Source organism: Ursus americanus, chromosome 28 (genome assembly GCF_024610735.1).
Source record: "Ursus americanus isolate L20-20 chromosome 28, mUrsAme1.1.p, whole genome shotgun sequence".
Taxonomy (NCBI): domain Eukaryota; kingdom Metazoa; phylum Chordata; class Mammalia; order Carnivora; family Ursidae; genus Ursus; species Ursus americanus.
Genome location: NC_142154.1, coordinates 10,229,419 through 10,252,037, shown reverse-complemented (window position 1 = coordinate 10,252,037; position 22,619 = coordinate 10,229,419). Strand labels below are relative to the sequence as shown.

The window sequence follows — 22,619 nt, the reverse complement described above, 5'->3', positions numbered from 1 at the left end:
CCAGGAGGCCTCTGCCACCCTCTGAGCATCAAGTCACCGCTCCTTCTGTTACCAGTTCATTTCCAGCGACCTTCTACTCTGGAAGGTCTTCAGCACGCCAGTGGGCTGGCCAGTCAGCCCGATGATTATCCCTTGTTAAAGGCCTTGGGAATCACAGTATTTCGGCTCGTTGGTTTCTGCTTGTTCTTTAATCTTCCTTTGTCACCTGTGCCTCTATGATCCACAAAGCCTTTTTCTTTCCACCTTACCATTTTTGTCCCAGCGGTGGCCTACCGGGGGAAAGAGCACGCCTGACTTGCAGAGCAAAGCCAGCCAGCGTGGCCCAGCCTGCGAGTGAACCCCCACCCCTAGTCCAAGTCGTGGAAGAACAATGATTGTACACCAATTAAAGGCTGAGGGGCCTGGAACATAAACAAAACCGTCTGGGAAGTGTCTGTCACTTCACCACAGGGAAACTGCGAAAACATCTCACATGGTTTTTTCGTAGGAACAAGGCTTTATCTGATGAGTTTTAAAAATTCCCCCGGAGAAGCCACAGGCCCTGAGCACCCTACACCCATTAACCTCCCCTGGCCTAGCCACTCATTACCATTTCATACTTCACTGCTAAAATCAGGAAAAGTTCCAGGTACTTAGTATAGGGGAGAGAGACCGGGAAAGAGAGCTCTGTGTAACTTACGTCGTTGGGGCGCCTGGGTGGCTCGGTTGGTTAAGAGTCCAACTCTTGGTTTCAGGTCATGACCTCAGGGTCCTGGATCGAGCCCCGCATCAGGCTCCACACTCAGTGTGGAGTCTGCTTGAGATTCTCCCTCTCCCTCTCTCCCCTTCCCCCTGCTCATATTCTCTCCCTAAAATAAATAAAATCTTTAATAAAAAAAAGTAACTGAGTGAGGCCACATTTAATACTAAGTAGGGCACGCTTGGGGTCCTCTATTTTCCTGGGGGGCACAACAGTGTCTAAGGATGATGGAGGGGAGCATATGGTAGAAAACACACCGTCTTTGGGATAATGAAGACCAGGATTACCATCCGGGCCTTGCTACTCACTAGCTGTACGACTCTGGACAAGTTGCCTGACCTCCCCCTACCTCGGTTTGTTCACCTGCACAAAGAACAGCAACCCCGGTCTCCCTGGGCTTTAGGGGGCGGGAGCGAGGGACCACAGGCAGAGCGCCCATTCTCTGTCTGTTGTATGGCAAGGACACCATAAAGGAGAGCTAGCGTATCCAATGGGGCTAAAGTCTTTATTCAAACCCCCATGCGCTTGACGCACTTGTCCAAGTAAGCAGACAGCTGTTAAATTTTCTTTGTGACCACAAGGACTCCTAAAATTAAACACTTGCTCACAACCGCTAATGAGGTCAATATTAAAAAACAACAAAAGCACCGATGCAGGAGACATTTTGTTCTTGATACTGTCCCATGGCTTTTGAATCTTGTCCTCAGCCCCAGAATCACAGGTATTAATGCATGCTTAAGCCAATCCAGTTGAGCCAGTTGGATCAAGGCGAGGTTCCTTCCCCCGATACCAATGTACAGACTAGGGTAGGTGAAATAATTTAGACCTAATAATAGACACCAATGGGTTTTAAAAGGTTCCAAGTGTCCATACACAATTTTAGAATCTATCAGATCCTTGCTGTGCTAACGAGGCCTCTTGCTGGGAATCCAAATTCCCTTTGTAAACTCCATTAGCAACCCACAAGGCAGGTGGGCAAACGTGAATGTTATGGTAATGATGCCTTGGGCAGAAAGGGAGCCACTGGGAAATCACACCCACTGTGCCACGTGCTTAGAATAGAAAGGGAGAAAAGCATCGCTCCCCCAAGCCCTGCCCCCCACACCATCCCATACCTGAACTAGGAGGCCAGGGGAATTGGTAAAGACAGGAGGAGGATTTCTTAAACGCGGCAGCTATCCCAAAAAGCGTGGGAGGAAACGTTTGGCCCATACAGATTTTGCCAAGTTCATCCACGTCCCCAGAGAATTTTCTGGGGTCCCTCACAACTTTTTGCCTACTTTTGTTTTTAACTGCCCCAAGAGAACTGTGCTTAGTAAGAACACATGGAAAGTTTTGACTTTGAGGGTTCAGATTCCATGAATGAACCAAGTGCATTTTTAAGATGGTTTTGCTTTTAGAGGGAAGAAAAAAAAAAAAAAGTTGATTTTCCTATCTGTGCATCAGTTCAAACCAGCACAGAAAATTTGCTGAATGCTACCCAAAACACCCACAGTTAGGCTGAAAGAAGGGATGGAAAATTTTAGCCCCAAAGGGATTTTTTTTCAGAGGGCGGGGTGGGGGGGGGTGAAAGGGGCGGCACAGGAGGAGGAGGGCTGAGAGGGTGTCTCCAGTCACTGGGAACACATTCTGACTTTTCACCCACACTGCCTAAGTGACGCTCCCCAGGCTTCCTGTTGGAAGCACAGTGGCTCCCCGGGGAGCAGATCAAGCTGACAGTGGAACCCGAACAACATTCCGTCTGTCACCCAGCACAGCACCATCACCTCAGCTCCCGGGATTTCTCTTACCCCAACTTGCCCAGCATCAGGGTCTGCCCCACGTAAGAACTTTGTGGGATCTTAACCTTTTGGGGGTCACAGGAGCCTCTTGGAGAAGCCAGCGAAAGCTTCCCCACAAGAGTATACCCACGTCTCCGAATAAACTTAGAAGGTCACGGATCCCTCCCCGCAAGCCCATCCAAGAACCTTTCATTTCAAGCAGCCCAGTTAAGTAGCCCCCAATCTCTCTTCACAGTCTTAAGGCAAATTGCAGAACCTCAGCTCTAAAGACTACACCTGGGTTTTTTTGATTTTTTTTGGGGGGGGGGCAAGTTTTTATTTTTTATGGGTTTTTTTTTTTTTTTTTTTTTTTTTTTTAAAGGCGTGACCATTAGCCACCTAATGCTTTGGTGTGTTCAGATTTTCATCTGCATGTGAGTAAAAATAGGCACATGCACGTGTACACACCCATACACGGCTTGGCAGGAATGAAAGAGCAAAGCCGAGTCACAAATGGAACATACTCATTTAGTGTCTTCGCTCCCGACCACAGGAAGCCATTCCGGGGAGTTAAGGGAGCTTTGGCGGCTGCAGTCAAGTAAAGGAGCCGGGGTCGGTTATGTGGCTTCCATTCAATAATGGAAGGAAGAAGCCGACAGGCTGGATGCTGTCCTCCACGTGCACGCGCACACATACGCACGCACACTCTGCCATTAAACGCTTCCTGCTCCCGCACGGAGCCTGCTTGCCAACAGGTTATTTTTAAATGTTTTGCTTTGGGTGGTCAGGGAGATAAGTGGAGGGGCCATCACTTTTGGTCCCTTTCCTGTAACTTAAATGCTAGGAGATAATGAAATGAAAAACTAAATCAGAACTTCCAACCTAACCCTTTCCATGGACTGTATCGGGTCAGGAGTTCTTCAGGGTCCCGTGGGTGAACGCCTTGGTATATAAGAGCCAGCTCGGTGATCAGAAGACAAGGGCCCTACAGGTGCTTCCTCACCCAGGCACACTATCCCTGTGGGAAGGTGCGTGGTCAAACCTTAAGAGGAAAGCCATCCATCCAACTCTTCCATGACCTGACAGGGCATCCAAGCCCGTGGACTGCAAATGTTGTAAAAGACCAAATACGTGCTCAAGTCACTGTGATTCTAAGGGCTAAGGCTTGCTTCAGGCATAGCTGGATCCAGGGAGCCCTCTTGCCTTCTCTTTCCCCCGGGCTACCTTCCTTTGTGCAATCTTCATTCCTACATCTGGATCTCTGCACGCGGCAGCAATGACAAGCACTGGCATCTCTGCATATTGAAAGCTTACAGCTAGCAGTCCTGGAAAAGAAAGCGACCCCTGTCTCTGAATCCATCTGTCAAACCTCATGGTAGACTCTGGTTGTCACGCTCCTTGGGCCAATCCTTGTACGTGAGAGCCCTTCTCTGTGTCGTGGTCGGCCGTGCCTGGACCACACGATCATGTCTGCAGCCCACGAGAACCCCCTTGGGGAAAGGCAGGGTTCCATCCCAAAGACAACGTGCAGAACAGGCAAAAAGTCAATGTCCACAACAACGCCTCTTCCGCGAGGCATTTCAACACAAGAATCCTCCAGCAATGAAGAGCTCGCTTCCCACTGAAGAGGAAGGCCATTAACCTCTGACGGCAGTGTTAACGACAGCAAACAGCATCCATCCCCAGAAACCAAACCTTCACACAGCTGCTCGCACTGAATGCTTCTTCCAGGTAAAAGGGGGGAAAAAAGGAGATAGAGCCAAGATTATTCGAGGTCAGAAAGAAGTAAATAGTCTACAAATAAACTAAAGAATATGCCATGCTATTCAGGAGACTAGCTCAGCATCTTTTTTTTTTTTTAAAGATTTTATTTTTATTTATTTGACAGAGGGAGACAGCCAGCGAGAGAGGGAACACAAGCAGGGGGAGTGGGAGAGGAAGAAGCAGGCTCCTAGCAGAGGAGCCTGATGTGGGGCTCGATCCCGGAACGCTGGGATCACGCCCTGAGCCGAAGGCAGACGCCTAACAACTGCGCCACCCAGGCACCCCAGCATCTTTTATATTTAACAACAATGCCTGTGGTACAGTTGAAAAGAAAAATGAAATGAATCTGCTTTCACTAGTCAGGTGCAGTCAGAGGGGGGTGGTAAAGAAATAATGAGCCTTTCAGGTGCAGAAGGAAGGACAACCCTCGCCCCGCCCGTGCACCCTTCACCCTCCCTGCGAATCTTCTCTAGGTCTGTCTGGGCCTCTCTGGTCTTATATCTGGGCCATCAAACACTTGAATGCTAGGTTCTACAATCTCTCTGCAAAGATGCTCACACGCAGGAAATATCCGCAGGGCCCAACCAGCTCCAAATGGTACTGGCTTCGGCATTCCGACACTCCCTTCAGGAAATTCTGAGCGGCACTGGTCTTCATCCAGACATGCTTAGCTTGGAGAAATGGTTCCGTTTCTTTTCCACCCTGGGATTCCCCTTCTTAGGGGGCAGGAGGCAGAGCCTCAGCCAGAATGGCACCCCGAGGGGCTCAGCAGCAGGCACCTGCTCCGCAAGGTTCCATTCTACCACTGGGTCCTGTGTTTGTGCAAGAGCCCCCATCCCCTTCCCCGACCTAACACCCGTATCACTTGGAATCCCAGGAGAGGACGTTCTCCATGCTGGCGTGGTATCCATGCGGTGCAACCGCCTTCCTGCCCACCTTGCTCCCATTCTTGTTTCCCTTCTTCGCCATCCAGAAGGTGAATGCAACTGGAAGAGCAGAGAGCCCAAAATGGCAAGGCACGGACACGTTCGAGCTGGCTTACGTGTCGTTGACTCCCAGAGGGTTTTTGGAGGCGATGTCAAGGAGTCGGCACTTCGGTCCACTTGAACAATACAGACTTCCGGTCACTCTCAGAAATCAGAAGACTTGGCAAGACGGACTTCGCATTCCCAGGGAATCGAATGACAGCATGAGGCAAGGGCCCTCGGTTCCCCAGCTTCCATACAGCCTGCTTTTTGTCACATGCTCCCTGCTCCCCTGGGCGGAGGTGGGGGAGGGGTGCAGAACCAACACCCCGGCCCAAAGCCTCCTTCAGGACCTGCTTCTGCCTCAGTTCTTTCCTGGAAAAAGTCACAGCAAGGCCAAAGGGCTGCTTTTCCAGCTTGCATAGAATCATCTGCACTAACCTGAGCTTTACAACTTTTCAGTAGGTATGGGTGTGGCTAAAGCCACACAAGATATTCATCACTCACGTGCCCTACGAGCATATTCCAGCATTTCCAGATTAATAAAAACCCCTGCAGTTATCTTAACTGATCATAAATTTTACATCTGCTATATTAAGTTTACAATATGCCAATTAAAAGTAGGTTTACATACAGTATAATCTTAAATAAAAATACAGACAAAAGAAAAAGGCTGGAATTAAATACACCTAAATATTGACAATTTTCTATAGGTACCTGGATTAGAAATTACTTGTTTTCTTATATTTTGGTTTTTCCCCAGTTTTACTAAAATGAGAACACATTCTTTTGAAAAACAGAGCCACTATTAAGAAGCAAAGTAGGAAGCAAGTTGTGGAAACCCAGAGAGCTAACCAGTACTTCACGTGGCCATGGCCATACACTAGGGTGCCCCTGACTTAATAGGGACCAGATCACCTGCTGGCTGGGGCCCCGCTAGCACTTTCCATCCTTTGAGATGAGCCACAGGAAGGGGTCTGCAGGCAAAGAAGGGCCCTGCCGATTTAATTCAGGACAGAAGAGGCTGCTATTCTTAGATCTACGAGGTGGTTCTGTCCCGAGCTGAAAATCAGGATCCAACGACCCTTGTCAAGAGACCTGCCTGTGTGTTTCAATAAGTCACTTACTCCAGCCTCCCTTTCCATGCCTGGAAATGGAGAGGACAGGACCATAAAAATGAACAGGACTGTGTTTATCGATCGCCACCATGATACCTGATGCAGGATACCAAGGAAAAGCCTTGCCAGGTAAATCCTGGCCTCATTTTACTGCTAAGGGAACCAGCGCAAGTCAACTGGAAAGGTGGCCAAAATCCTGGAGGCAGGTCTGTGGTGGAGCCAGGATTTGACTCTCAAAGCTGTCAGACTCCAGATCCCATGCTGGGAGTCTTGCCCAAGGTCACCCAGGCAGTGAGCACAGAAGTGATTCCATGAACCACAGGGCACGAATTATGAGCAGTTGAAAATGAACGAGAAGCATCCTAGCAGCCCAGGCAACATGGAAGCACCCGGTAAGAGTAACTCACGCGTTCCCCAGCACGGTGCTAAAACACACGGAAAATGGCATGTGCCCAGCAGCTGGGGAGAGGGGCTGGAACGCGGCCAAAACCAAGTGACCAGTTTTACGGTGTCATTTATTTTAGAAAAAGAAATTAATGAGGGTAACTTCAATATCAATGAAGTTGCAAGAAAATAATGAGCTAGGCTTGCTCCCACGAGGGAGAGCTTTTTAATTATTTTTTTCAGATGAACTACAGTCACCGTGTATTTGATCCATACCCGACCCACACTCTTTGGAGAGTTAAAACACATTTTACCCAATGTCAAGTTAAAATAAAAACTCATCAGAAGCAAAATAATTCTGGGCTCCCAGGACTCTGATGCGAAGGTAGGTTCGCTCTGGTTGCCACCTGGTATCATAGTGACCTTTGCACTAAACAAACACTTGGCAGATGAAATTGGAGAATAATTCTCTTTGCATCAACGGGAACACAGATGGCTCCCCTGGGTTTCAATGCAAGTGATGAAAACGAAAACGGGACACATTGGTGTCTAATGTGTGGGCCGCCCAACTTGGGAGCCATTGCTGTGTGGACTGGGGCAGTCTGCAGGGGCCCCATTCTTCCTGGTGTGCAGAGGGTGCCCACGGGAAGCCTTCTGGAAGAATCGCTTTCCCCTAGCCAACTTCCATTCTACCTAAGACTTCTCTCGGTCTCAGTAGCCTCCTCCCTATATGCACACACGTGTGTGCGCGTGTATTACGGTTGCCGGTGTGTCTGCCACACACACTCATACGACTCAAAATGATCTGGTTTCATCTGGATCCCACTCTGCACTCTGAAGACCTCATGCACATGGAATAAGACTGCACAGAACAATACACACACATAGACATGCGCAGATGAGTGCACGGAACACTGGAAAATCTGGATAAACTCTATGAACTGTACCAATGTCAATGTCTTTCGTTTCGATATCGTACTACAGTTATGCGCGATGTGACCACTGGGGGAAACCGGGTGAAGGGTATGGGGGGTTTCCCTGTATTTTGCAACAATTTGTGATTCTAGCGTCTCAAAAAAAGCTACATCTTCAAAAATGTTCTTAGGCACAAATAAAACACAACAATGCAGTTCCTTATAGAAAAGTGAGGACAAAAGATGCAAGTGTCTTGGCTGAGTCTGGTACTGGTCCCCTTGGTACCAGTTATGGGCTGAATCAGGTCCCCCCCCCCCATTCCTAGGTTAGAGCTCTAACCTCTAGGACCTCAGCACGTGACTGCCTTTGGAGACAGCGCCTGAAAAGAGGTAATAAGGTGAAGTGAGGTGCTGTGCGTGGGGCCCAATCCACTCTGACCGGTGTCCTTACAAAAGGAGGGAGTTAGGACACAGAGACCCCAGGGCTGCCTACCCACAGAGGAAACACTGTGAAGGCAGCAGGAGGAGCGGGCACCATGTGCAAGCCAAGCAGAGAGGCCTCAGAGGAAACCAACTCTCCTGATACCTTGATCTTGGACTTCCAGCTTCCAGAACGGTGAGAAAATACACTCCTGTGGTTTAAGCCACCCTTAGGACAGCCTTTAATACAGCACCCGTGCCCTGCTCACACCATTCATCTGGTTTTGTCCCCTGGGAATGAGCTCCCGAGCCCAGGGCATCCACCTTTAAGAGGGAAATGGTGGCTCTCCAGCGTGGCCGGAGACCAAGTCAAGTAAGGAACAGAGGTCCTGGCACAGAAGAGCTAAGTAGCAGGGAACCCCTCCCTACCCATGCGAGGCTGGTGCTCTGCTATCGGGGGGGGGGGGGGTGGGGAGCAGGGGGAGTTACCACAACACAGAAGACAGAATGCAAGTTTTCGGGGTGAGCCCACGGGGCAGAACCAGAAGCAGCATGTGGGAAGCTGTGAGGAGCCAGATTTCTAACGGAAGCACAACTACCTAGTGGCTATGGTGGCTCAAGAAGGGTTTCACTCATTTACGGAACGTAAGAAATAGGAAGATGGGTAGAAGGAAGGAAAGAATGAAGGGGAGGTAAACAGAAGGGGGAATGAAGCATGAAAGACTATGGACTCCGGGAAACAAACCGAGGGCTTCAGATGGGAGGGGGTTGGGGGACTGGGCTAGCCCAGTGATGGGTAGTAAGGAGGGCACGTATTGCATGGTGCACTGCGTGTTATATGCAAGTAATGGATCATGGAACATTGCATCAAAAACTGGGGATGTACTGTATGGTGACTAATATAACAAAATAAAAATTATTAAAAAAAAGAAAAGGGAATGAACAGCCATGGGGCGGGGTGGGGGGCCTGCACTGCTAGAGACGGGGAAGCAGAAGGCGGAATATACCAGCTTTCCTGCCTGAGAAGGGCCAGCTCGAATCTGCACCCACCTCTACTCAAAGCAGGAGGAGCTCCAGAACCCTGCCCTGGACTGTGAGCCCGAGCCCCCCTCCCTCTCCCTCCTCCTCCCACATCTCGGGCTGTGACACCCACCCCCCCATCCCGATCCCACCTCTCCCCTCAGCTGTGAGACAACCTGCGCTCTTCCCGCCCTTGCTGGCTCCTGCGATATTTCCTGAACCTTCACACGGTCTTGTGCAAAGCCCTGACTCGTACCTGACCCCCTGGTGCACCCACCGGCCCCCTTCCCACAACCCCGGGCTTGCAACAGATCCCAGACGTAATGGGAAAACCCCCGCCCACAGAGCTAAGTTATCTCAGGCAAGGCACTGAACGTCTCCGAATCCGTGTCCCTGTCTGCCTCATTCACAACAGCGGACACTTTAAAAACCGCATGTCCAACAGAGGGCATTAAACGTTACGGTACAGACCCACAGGAGTGTTACGTAGGCAGTAGTAACCCCTAGAATATTTAGTGACATGGGACAATGTCCATCAAATACGGAGAGTGATGCTTCTTATAAACACATTTTTAAAGATTATTCACTTGAGAGAAAAGGGGAAGGAGGGAGGGAGGGAGAGCACGCATGTGAGTGAGCGTGGGGATGGGGGCCAGGGATAGAGAGAATCCCAAGCAGACTCCCTGCTGAGCGTGAAGCCCAGCATGGGGCCCAGTCTCACGACTCTGAGATCATGACCTGAGCTGAAACCAAGAGTCAGACGCTTAACCCACTGCACCACCCAGGCGTGCCCTAAACACATTTTTTTTTAAATATTTTTTATTTATTTATTCGACAGAGATAGAGACAGCCAGCGAGAGAGGGAAAACAAGCAGGGGGAGTGGGAGAGGAAGAAGCAGGCTCATAGCGGAGGAGCCTGATGTGGGGCTCGATCCCACAACACTGGGATCACGCCCTGAGCCGAAGGCAGACGCTTAACCGCTGTGCCACCCAGGCACCCCCCTAAACACATTTTTGGTAGAAAAGCATACCAATGCAGGGGGGAGAAAATTACATAATCATACAGCGAAGAGTAGGGATTCCTTATTCTTTCTTCATCCCTCCAAAATTGTCAACAATGAACGTGTCGTACTTTTTAACTAGGAATAAAGTTATTAAAAAATCTCTACCACTCTCATTTCACCTTTTTCCTCCTCAAAAAGAACAAGGTTACAATCCACTGACCCAGGAACCTAACAAAGGACACAGTGAGTCCATCACGTTATCCTACTTAACTTCCCCTACAATACGACTGGCCTGGTTTTGAACTTGGAGAAACAGAACAGCTGAGAAAACGGAGCTCATGGAAGGTCACATCACGAGCTAGGGGCTCACTGAGGAGACTCCCAGAGGGTCGACTCTCAGACCCTGGTCATGCCGCCCATCAAACGGTCTCCACTGCCACGTTGCCCCACCAGCCCCACTGCGAAGAAAGAGTGCCACGTGCCGCCCACAGGTCATTGTCTAGCTGCCCCACGAGGCCTGGCTCCACATTGTGAAGTAGTGAAAGCCTGCCAGCAGAGCCGTGTTCCCATTCAGCCGGTTTTGTCCCCTGGTAATGAGCTCCCTTGGCTCCCTCCCCGTGCTGGAAAGGGGCAGCTACAGAATGGAGCCAGCCAGAGAAGCCCCTTGTGAATGGCCCGTCAAGGAATTCGGGAGCCTGGCAGTGGCTCGGCCACAACCATCCAAAGCAAACAGTCATCTCAGCAGACAATATTGGCTTGACTGGAGATGGAAGGCTTCCATTTCCCCCTCATGACAGGGCCCACGACATGGCCACACAGGAATGCACACCCTGAGACCCGGGGGGCCCAGGACACACCCACCCCAGGGGCAGGTCTGGTCACCAAGGGCCTGTGGCCAAGCCCGCGTGGCCCTCATTCCCTTCTCTGTGGACCCCCACAGCAAAGGCTCAGCCGTGAACAAGTATATTTTACAAAGGCAGTATCTATCACCTTTCCCATCTCCCAATCCACACGCGCGTTTTAGGCACATGACCAGATGGCTGGCTGTGGGCCTCTGTCTTCACCAGCTTCGCAGGAGCTGGAAGCAGGGGACACACATGCTATTCTACCCCGATGGGCACGCATCTACACAAACAGTCCCAGCGCCAGTCCCTTCAGACTTTCCTCCTCTCTGCAGGCAGTATGAAAGGCCGTAATTCATCAGTCCCGTTCAGTGGGTTCCCCCATACACTTCCCGAAGCTTTAAGTGGCTTCAAGAACTAGCTCCCCATTAGAGGAGATAAATGCTAAAATATTCTCGTGATCACATTTTTTTATGTCTCGAATGATAAATGAATCAATTACGCTCTGCATATACTGTGGTCTTCTTAAATTATTCCTGGAGAATTCCAAGCATGCATGGGATAATAAGACCACCTACTAAGACCTATCTCTGCAGAAGGCTTACTCTTCCCTGCTCCCTGCAAACACAGACCCATGAAACCAGTTCAGAGGCACTCAGAGAGCCCATCTCAACAGCAATGTGCGGTCATGTTTTGGAATTTTCCAGAAGGACCAGTGCCGAGAGGTCCATGTGCCATATAAATAGACTCTTCCAACTCTGTTTAACTATCAAAGAAGAAGAAAAGAAATAGCACCCAAGTGGAAATTTGCCTGAAACGTTCTTCCTAACAAAAACTCACAGCAAATCCCATGGTCTCAGAACTGGAGAAGGCCCTCTACCTTGGATGGTCAGCTCTACTGCCCATACCTCCCACCCTAAAGCTTTGCACACACAGACCAGGTCTCACCCACCACAGGGAAAGACCATGGCCTAACTCAGCAGGGAAGACTTCCAGAAGAGAGTTCTAGGCCTGCTGCCCCAGGTAAGAAGTCCCAAGCAGAGTTGATTCAGCACTGACAGGACTTGAGGAGGGATTCTGGGGAGAAATTTTTCTGCTGGATTCCACCACCAGAGAGAAGAACTCGGCTTTTCACTCCCCACTTCCTTTTCTGTGCTTTATCTATTTGCTGTGACTGCTACCAGAAAACTGCTCTCCCGGGGTCCAGAGTGACATCAGTCAAGTCCAAGGCCAGTGGGCTGGCTGGACCTCAGGAGGCTACCTGGCTACATGCTGTAGCCCAGTCCTAGTCTGCATCAGATTCACATGGGGTGGCTGTTGCTCGAGCTTTAGAAAGAACAGAATGGAAACCTAACCCTAACCATACGGGGAGAGGGTCTGGCCATCTTCGGCCCGGGATATCTTCTCTTCTATGTCGGGCTCCACGTTGTAGTGGAAACTAAGTCACGACCAGGCTCCTGGTGCTCCAGCCCTGGATGGAGAAGCACACACTCTCCCCCTTCTCACCCTGAGCCTGTTCACACAGAACAGAAACCTACATTTGCAATGGACTTGTCCAACACGAGCTCCAATTCACTCCATCGCTGGGACAGAAAGCCACAGAAGAAACTCAGCATCGAGACGTGTAGCTATTCCAACCCTCCAGCTCAGAAACCTTGGGCAGAGCACGGTAGAAGCTCAGCAGATCCACAGCTTTAGGTCCCATTCGGCTCAAATTCTACGTGAACCTAAACCTTTGTGTGGTAATTAACAATACTTCAAGACACCGTGTTTCAGGAAGCAAAGAGTTTCCACAGGAAGAGGTAATTCTGTCAAAGCTTAGCATGCAGTGAGTGGGGACAGGTCTTTACAATCCAAATGTTTATGGGAAGCCAAATTACACGGAGTGAACAAGGGACGGGTATGCTCGGCAGGCCCTCACCCTACAAATGGCCATGCCACAGCACCCCAAAGCAGCGAAGGACCCCCGTTTGTTGTAAAAACAACTCATGCTCCGAGGTCGCTTAACCCGAGACCCATGAATGGCTTCCATCTTGCCAGTACAAAATATCAGACGCCAGGATGCAAAAAAATTTTTTAAAAACTCACAAGGACCTTGTTCCTTCCTAAATATCCAGTCCTGCGTATACCCCTCATCGCAGAATTATCAGGAATCACCAACTTTGAATGGTACCAAATGCTGGGAAGACAATCACCTCTCCCTTCGAACTTCAACAGGACAATGACCAGAAGATCATTCTGATTAAAAACTGGGGTTTCCGAGGTATAGACCCCAAGTATACCTTGGGGGCTAACGCCAGATTGCTCAAAGTCCACACATGCGTGAAAAGCAGGTAAATACACGCTAAACCCCTCCTGACCATGTCTTCCCATTCATTGATTCTTAAAGCTCTAGCAAAGCCGACCTCAAATTCCACTGTGCATTGAAATCAAATTCCACTGTGCATTGAAATCAAAAAAAAAAACAAAACCATCCATGCCTGCCCAGGTGGCACCCCAGACCAATGACACCGGATTTTCTGGGGGTACAACTCAGGCATCCCAATGTTTCAAAGTCGCCCCTCCCCCCCCCCCCAACGCCACAGATGTGCAGCCAAGTCTGAGAACCATCAAAAGTTCACGGGCCCACCTGGCCCTCCTGCGTCAAGGCGCCCCGGTTACTAACAGAGCACGGAGCCCAGGAAAGCGCACCCGGGCACCGCCGCAGCTCCTACCTATGTAGAGCGAGGAGTCCTTCCTCCGCACGTGGTCGTCGATGTAGGAGACGCCCAGGGGCTGCACGGGGGTAGCACCGATGCCCAGGAGCACCTGGGCCCCAATGAGCAGCAAGTACATCATGTTGGTGGCGGTCCGGCTGCGGCAGATGAGGTCCGGGTCAGGACCCTGGTCGCCGCCCGAGCCGTTGGCGGCGCAGACGTCGCGGCCCTCGGCGCCCCAGCGGATCTCGCCCGCCTCGTACTTGTACTGGTGGGTCAGGAACTCGGGCAGCGCCGACAGCAGCGCGCCCAGGGCCATGACGATGCCGCCGCAGCCGATGAGGCGAGGCCGGTGCCCGCGCGCCCCGAAGTAGCTCACGAAGAGGATGAGCGCCAGGTTCCCGATCTCGAAGCTGCTGGCGATCACGCCCACGTCGGCGCTCTGCAGGTTGAACCTCCGCTCCAGGGTGGTCAGGACGCTCACCTGCGGGGTGCAAAACGAAATCTCAAGGCCAGTGCTGACGAACGCCCCCTCCGGCCTCGCCGCGCACCTGCAGGCCAGCCCTTGCCCCTCGGCGGCGCTTCCAGGATGCAAAAGGCCCCCGTGCAAAGGGACTTAAACCTGAAGGTCTGAAAATTCTTATTTAGTAGGCTAACCCTAACTTGACAGCTAAAGAATTAACTTTCCCAATGGCAATAAAGTCTTTTTCTGGGCACCTGTTTCCATCCTGAAAGTTTCTGCCTTTATTTGGGAAACACACCTTTCCCTTCCCCACACGCGGCCACCAAGTAGGGTTCATGCGTCCTGTGCACGCCCTGAAGTCCATTTTCACATGCTCCCAACTACACCCTATTTAGAAAGTCCATGCTGGGAGGGCATAGGGGGCCAGGGGCTTTTTACCAGGAGGTTAGCAAAGCAGATCTGAAAAAAGAAAACAAAACAAAACCCTAGTTGGCAAAGTGGACATGCTGGATTAGCTCATTGGGACAATCATTAGCTCCGTTTCCTTCTGGAAATTTCCAACGCACATTTCCCTAGAGGCCTTCCAATGAATACATCCCTGACTGTTCTATGCCCTGCAGCCCTGCCAAAGTCCCTTGGATGGAATATTTTTAAGATTTTCCCCAGCTCTGTAGTCTCGTCTGCCCTTCATCTGTTTAACAAATATTCGTTAAACCTTTACTGGTGGTTTGGCAATGCCCTAGACAGACAGACACACACACACACACACACACACAGAGAGAGAGAGAGAGAGAGAGAAAAGGAAGAGCTAACACCTGGCCCCATCTAGCAGAAAAGACATGCACAACCGTAACACAAAGTGACTGGATAGGACATTCATGCTGTAGCCATCACGGGGGGGGGGGGGGGTGTCAAGAGGAGACGCATTATTTTAGGGCTTTTGAGCTAGAGAGAGAAGATGCGAATGGCCCTCCCTCCTATAGTTTGCACGTTCCACACAGGGTATTATCAGCAAGATAAGAGTCCCCATCATCATGGGAGGTCTGATAGCCCTAGCTGGGCAGGGAAGAACACTCCAGGAGAAAGGAACAGTGTGAGCAAAAAGTTGGGTGGTGTGATTTAGTAAAGGAATGGAAAATGGTGGGAAGGTGGATTGGTGACAGATTCTAAACAGCCACAGATGCCCCCCTAAAGAAATGAGGCAATCCCCAACAGTGTGGTGGAAAAAATGCAGAGCACGGAGAGAGGAACACCTGGTTTGAATCCTAGCTATTATTCCCTTAATTAGCTCTAGGATTTCGCTCAAGTTGCTTTACCCGTCCAAGCCTTGATTTCTGGGAAGCAGGAAGGGTAGCGTCAACCTGGCAAGATGTACATGAAGACTGGAAATAATGAAAGCTCTCTGCTAGCACAGAGCAGCCTCTCCCCACCCGGCAGGAGCGCGAAAGGAGAGGAAGCAAAGCAGAGGGGTGCAGAATGCCTGGGGCCATCCTGACTCTGTGACCTTGGGCAATTCACCCTATGCTTTCACTTTGCCATCTATGAAATGGGGATATAAGTGCCAGGAGTCAACAACATACAGGTGTAAATGCTGGAAAGGGCTACGTATAACCATTATTTATCTGTGAGCATCGGGCAACATCAAAGCCAGGTGTGGCCACTGTGTGGCAATGGACAGAAGCGTGGAGAGCGGAAAGCCAGCAAACTGGGGGGGGGGGGGGGGCGGCTCGGCAGAGCTGTGTCCTGACACTGGTATTGGCAACAGGACATCTGTGTCCCCTCTGTTGCCCATGTTCCAATTCTGATTCCCGTTTCCCCTGCACTTTCCAACCAAGTCAAGGCCAGCTCGCGACTCAGTCAGCCCTCGTTATGCAGCTAGCTTATTTCTCAAACACCGAGTATTTGCAACTGTCGAGAAAAGAAATTTATTAGCAGGTCTGGTCTCGTTAAAATGGCTTTCAAAGACTCCCAAAGAAGTTCTTTCTGGAAGGTCTGGGGAGGAAAAACAAAGGCTTCATTTATTCACGCCTTTACTTTTAACACAACAAAAAGCATGATGGGGTAAGCGCTCTAACAGAGGCTTGTAACAGGTAACGCTGTGTGGGAGTGCAGGAGATGACAGCCTGTCTGCCTGGGAGGCTAGGGGGCTCCGGGAGGCTTCACCCCGGGCCTTGTGCGGAGCCTTGAGAGATGCCCAGAAGAGGCTGGGTGCAGGAGTACATTTAGGCACCGGAGTGGTCTCACGCAGCCTAATGGGTCTGCAGCCTGGTGACCTCCACGACGGGAGTCAAGGACAACAGAAGTGTGAGGGTAGCAGGTGGGAAGGATTGGAGCAGAAGCTGTTTTTCATTCCGGCCACGAGGCTTAATGACATACATATTAGGCGGCATATCTGAAACGACAACAGCGCTGTTCCGGCAGGTGTGACCCGTCATAAAATATCACACAGGTGTGGACATTTACGATGACAGATAAGGATGGTGGGGATAGAGACAGCTGCGGGCCAAACAAAAAATAATCAGCTCTTTTAGAAAGAGCTGATGTCTGTGCCCGCAACTCCCGTCCAGCCTCAAACATGCTCTTTGCAGAGTAACCCAGAAGGTGACAGGAAGTCACAGGGTCCTCAGCTTGACCTGTGGCCTCTGCCAAGCCCGAAGGACACTTCTGAATCAAGCCTAGGCCCCGCGAACACGCTGAAAAGACGCTTTGTGGATCAATTAGATCAGAGGCTAATGTCTTCGCTCACTTAAAACACAATTTTGAGAAGATGAACTAATTAAGTGTGCATGAGGCCATAAAACCCACTTGTGGCTTTTATGTGGCAGTGAACAACAGCAACGAGAAGGACGCGTGCTAAAGGGAACGGCTGTGTTTACTTAATGGGTAACAGGACTGATGGAAAACGTCTTGGGAATTAGAGACGAAGGAGCCGTAACTCCGGGAGGAAAAGAAAAGTGTCCTTACCCTGTGCCAAGTGAAAAGAACGCAAATATTTTTCAGGTCTCTACCACCACCATTCCAAAAACAAAAAAACAAACCCTTGCATTTCAGAATCTCTTGGAACACTTGTTAAAGATACAGCCTCCCAGACACTGAGAGGAGACCCAGGGGCTCAAGATTTTGTAAGCCTCCAGGGGTCTCGGGCGCCCAGCTAGGGCAGAAAACCACTGCTATTCCGAGGGTCCACCCACCTACCCTCCATCAGTCCCGAGCTGTGCTCGTCAGGGTCAGGGGCAGCAAAATCACACGGAGTGGGTCAATGCCGGATTCCAAGCTCAGGGATTCATGACGCCTCGGGTCCAGGGTGGGGCTGGCAAAGTACATTCGAACCAGCTCCCAGGTAATGTTGATGGTGCCCAGGGGGCCACGCTTTGAGAACCACTGCTCCACTGGCCTTCCCGTCCTTAACCAACCAACCGCTGCTCAAGATGGAAGAGTCTCTTTTCTTAAATTAGATACGAGTGGAAAGCACTCCCTCATTTTCAGCTCCTAGAGACAGGCTCACATGGGCAAACTGAGGTTGCCTTTGTGGGAGGCTCGCCTCTTAGGGTACCTGAGGCACGCTCGGACCAGCAGCAGCAAGGGGGACCCGGCCCAAAAGGGAGACCTTCAGCCCATGCTGTCACAAATACCCTAAGACAGGAGGCACCAGAGACCGTGGCCACATAGAGATGAGCCAGCCCTTCCTCACCTTCAAAAGCGCGGAGGTGATCAGCTTACTGAGTCAGAAGTTCTCAGGAGCAGAGGCCGACAGTCAGGATAACTCCCAGGAACCTTCCCGGAGATCTGTCCGTTTTCTTAACTCTGGCGTGGGGCGTGGGGCGTGGGGCGTGGGACGTGGGGCGTGGGACGTGGGGCCCGGACTGGAATCACCTGGGGAGCTTTTGAAAACACCAGTGCCTTCCCCACCCCCCAGCCAGGTCTCTGATATAATCTGTGAGAGCTGGGCCCCCGCATGGATATTTTCAAAGCTCCCAGGTGATTCTAAGACACAGGCAGGTGGAGGTATGTGCGTGCAAGGTGCGCCGTACGGACGCGGCAGAGGGGCTGCCCACGTGTGGATGTTCACTGCGGTGTAACCCAGTCATCAGGTGCGGCACGGGAGCAAGGAAGCCTCGAGTCCAAATCTGTCTTAGCACGTGGCCAATCCTTCTGAGCCTGTCTGCACGTCATCACGATACTTGCTCGAGTGAGCATTATGACATCATGCCTCCAAGCAGCGGGCACACAGTAGGTACGCATGCTCTGGGTGACTTCCAAGTCCATCGCAGAGCGCCTGCTCCGTGGCAGGTGCAAGGAATGGGACTATAATTGAGAGACAAGCCCTACCCCGTGGGAGCTTATAATTTGGGGAGAGCAGAAAAAAAGCAATCAAATAACAACATAGCCTACCATACCGGGGAATAGAGGGGCAGAGGGCTCAAGGGAGTGAGAGCGTCTGTTTGGTTGCCCGTGAAGGCAAATATATCCAGGATTGTGGGATGTAACAAGGATAAACAGGGGATAAGGAGGAGGGTCACAACATTCCACGAGCAAAGATCAATGGGGGTGGGGGGTACAGTTCAGAGCACCCCTGGGATGGGGGGTGGGGTGGGGAAGACCTTTTGGCCTCAGAACACAGGGAGGAGTGATCTGAAATAAAACCACCTTGAAGGCCAGGCTGAGGGTCTGCCGTTGTTTGGAGGTCAATGGGGAGCCAAGAGAGGTTCTTGAGCGGGAGCAACATTACCCAGGCCATGGGGCATAGCATGGCGTGAAAAGAAACGGCCAGGGCAGCTATCTCAGCAGTACTGGTGGAAGTGAGGCTTCAGCAGGGCAGTGCTGGTAGAGCATGAGAGGCGCCCCTGGGAGAGGTGCCAGAGAAGGAAAACAGTGCAGAGCGGGCAGCTGCGGAGGCGTGGGCCACGCCAGGTACAGCAAAAGGACCTCGGGGGAGTCTCCCTAGGCTCATCTGGAGCCATGGGAGGCCTGAGAGTGCAGGAAGGCTGCTAGGAGCCCAGGAGTGTGGACAGCCTGCATCTCAAAGCACATCTGTCTGATGGGGTATGACAGAGGGCAGCCAGGGAACTTGGAGGAAGCTTCACCCTTAACCTTTGGTGCCCAGCAGCAGGGCCCGTGTCAGGGAGCAGAGGCAGAAATGGTCCAGGAGATGTGGAGCTCACTCTATAAACTACAGTCACATGGAGTGTGACATGGCGTCCCCTTACGGAACAGGGATCTGCACACTTTTTCTGCAAAGGGTCACACGGTAAATATTTTCAGCTTCCGGGCCACATGGTCTCTGTAGCCCCTACTCACTCTGCCATCTTAACACAAAAGCCACATCCATAGGGAATATATAAACAGCAGGCATGGCTGTGTTCCAATAAAACTTTATTAACGAAAACAATCAGTGGGCTGGATTTGGCCACAGGCCACAGATGGCCCCAACTCCTGCTCTACAGTTCTCTGTCAATCCAGTTTGGGAAATCACGTCATTGCTATGCCTGGCAATAAAAACACTGGCCATTGTAACAAGTCTGTGAAGCACTCCTCTTGCTGGCCCAGGAAAGTCGATCTAGGCAAGTCTTTCATGCAAGCTTATTAATTCCGTGAAGGTAATTTGCAAGGCAACTTCAATTTCTTGTCTGATGTGCCAAGGGCATGTCTTCTTGCAGTAAGGAAGGAGGTGGGGCAGGGAGGGAGGGGCCTAACCACGTAAGCCCAGACAGCACTGTCCTGGGCCGAAGCAGCAGCGATCTCATCGGGTAAATGAGGCCCCTTGTGTGGTTTTGTTTTTCATCTGAACAGCGGCTCCTTGGAGCACGTAATTTAGGGCACAAGGGAGCACACAAGGCATTCACTTGTGAATTCCAGGATGTGACGTTTGCAGAGCCAGGTAACAGAAGACAACATCTCCCGTGATTGCCCTGGTGGCAAACAGATCACTCACCTGCCTCACAGATCAGCCGGGGAAAAGAGACATTGAGTCAGTGTTGCTTCATTGCTGGCAGATGATTTAGCCCGTATAATGACCACATAATAAATGGCTGTCATCTTCCAATCATTTTTCTCAAAAAGCCAAGGAAGAATTACATAGAGAATCCCAGATTTAGACATAACTCTGGCCTTCAGCCCCCACCAAAGTCATCTGTATGTGTGAGGGGGCAGGTGGAATACACAAGAGATACAGAGAGCCAAACGTTACCTATGGGACCTCGGGCAAGGCATTTAACACACCTACAACTCGCTTTCCCCGTCTGTAACGTGGAGATGAAAATCCTGCCCTCAGAGCTTGCCTCGGGTTCAAATGCGAGGGAAATGTTCTGTACGAAGTTCATCACTGTAACAGCAGTTATGCCTGGGGTTGCAAATACGCAACGTGGCTTCTTCTGCACCGCAGTGCCCCTGGAGCCCAGCGACTCTCTCTCTACCTGGAGCACCAAAGTTTCCTCCGATTGAGAGTCGCCACCTGGCTCTCCTTCAGCCTCACTGGTCTCTCCTCTAAGCCTCTGTCTCTGCCATTCCCTAGATCTTTATGTCATTATTTGCCTCTTTCTCAGACTATTTTTCCCTCTACATCTTGTTTCTTAGTTTCTCTCATCTCTTCTGCTATCTCTTCTGCTACCTCTCTTCCCTAAATGGCCCTAAAGTACAACAAAAACACTTTTTATTGCTCCTTACATGTAGCAACACTTTTTGTTCAATTAATTCTGAGAATGTGTTACATTCTATGATTCTCTTCTAAAACAGAGTCTCCACATTTAATGACCTCCTACTTATAAATTTCATCATTGATTCTTCTCTGTAGTTCAGTGGTCCATCATGGAAAAACAAAGATTCTCCATCTCCGCTGGGTACAACTGATAGAACGTGCTTCCGCTCTGTTCGTAAGCTTTGCAGGCATTACCAGGAATGTCCGCATCAGGCTATTAATAATAATTTGTGTTTAGCACCTTTTAATAACTTCAGTCATTATTTCAATTGACAATTTATGTGGTGCCCGGTCTCTTCTATTAGAGAAACTTCAAGAACAATAGGAATTAAATGATTCCTCAACATTCAACAAAAATGTATACAGGACAAGACACAGTCTTAGGAAAGAGATTTCTAGTATACTAACAACTTATGCATGCAAATGCTCCCCCAGGCAGAATTGTTTTCACCGAATTAGACTTCTCTATATGCCCCCGGGTCCAGGCTTACTATCAGCCGAGTTGAAAAACCCCATACTGAAAACCTGTGCCATACAAAGGCTTAAACCAGCGGCTGGAGATGTCCTCAACCAGCTCACAGGAGATGGCAAGTGGAAAATAAGCAGTGATCACAACGGGTGAACAAGTTTCAAAGCACAGTCAGTACCCCAAAAACAGCCTAGTTAGCACCCAGTACCGCAGGAGGAATGAGGAACCATGGCAGGCTCCCGAACAGGGGTGATATTAATTACACATGTGAGCTTCGTTACTGAGGGCTTTACCTATATTGACATATTTATTCTACGTTATGATTCCATGATGTAGGAAATACTGATAGCACAGTTTTACAGATAAGGAATTGGATGCTGGAACTATCCTGCTGACAGCCCCACAGCTAGGGGGCCGAGGGAGGAGCCAGGACTGAAGCCCAGTCACTGGCCCCACATCCGAGGGAGAAGTTGGAGCACCCCTCTCCCTGCCTCAGTGAGGTTCTCCCCATCCACGTGGTTCTAGTAAGTAAGCAGATGGCTTCCATCAGGTAAGCAGAGGCAGCCCCAAGCAATGGGTAACCAAACTTGCGAAAAGCGAAAAAAAAAAAGGGCGCCTGGGTGGCTCCGTTGGTTGAGCCTCGGATTCTTGGTTTCAGCTCCAGTCATGATCTCAAGGTCATGAGATCGAGCCCCATGTGGGACTCCATGCCCAAGTGCAGCCTGTTTGAGATTCTCTCTGTTCCCCCTCCCTCTGCCCTCCCTTGTGCTCTCTGTCTCTCTCTCTGTAAAAGAATAAAGTTTTGTAAAAAGGTTGGTTATTGTTAAAAGCTATGCAGGGAGGAAAAGAGCTTTGAAGTCACATATAATTTTGAAAACCCTGCATTGAACAAAGATAAACAGGTTTCCTTACTACTAGACTTATGAAACATTTCCAAATGGTGACATTCGTTCTTAATCATCCATCAAAATATATGGTATGTAGCATTTCTTGAAACTCTGCTATCCAGTTTTTTTAAATACTGAGCATCCCTTGAAAATATATATATATACTCCCAGAAACATTGGGTTAAGGCTGATATGAGAAATGTGTTTAATTAAGTACTAAAAAAAGGTCTACTTCTCCGAGGCTTCTCCCAGCCTCACTACCTCCAACCAAAGGCTACTCAACAGTACGATTATAGCTGCATTTCCCTTTTTGCCTTCCTTACCAGGATTCTCAGACTCAAGCCTGCCACCATGGTGGAGAAATGGAGTGGGAGGCCAGGGTGGCGCATGAGCATTTCGTTTCCTTTCTGGTTTTCAAATTCCACTTGTAATTCCACAGGAGTTTGCTACATACAGACTGCTTCCACCAGAACAGGGTAC

General features: G+C 50.3%; 1 protein-coding gene across 3 annotated transcripts in view; it reads right to left on the bottom strand.

The window, feature by feature from the left end:
* SLCO3A1 (solute carrier organic anion transporter family member 3A1) overlaps positions 1-22,619 on the bottom strand; it is a 297,991-nt gene that overhangs the window by 222,439 nt on the left and 52,933 nt on the right. For 2 of the 3 annotated variants that reach the window (XM_045813068.2, XM_045813069.2), the window contains exon 2: positions 13,645-14,110. In XM_045813068.2, coding sequence (XP_045669024.1) covers positions 13,645-14,110 — 466 coding nt within the window. Of the gene's footprint in view, positions 1-13,644; positions 14,111-17,780; positions 17,856-22,619 lie in introns of those variants that run through there. The other variant, XM_087856656.1, reaches the window with a different exon arrangement.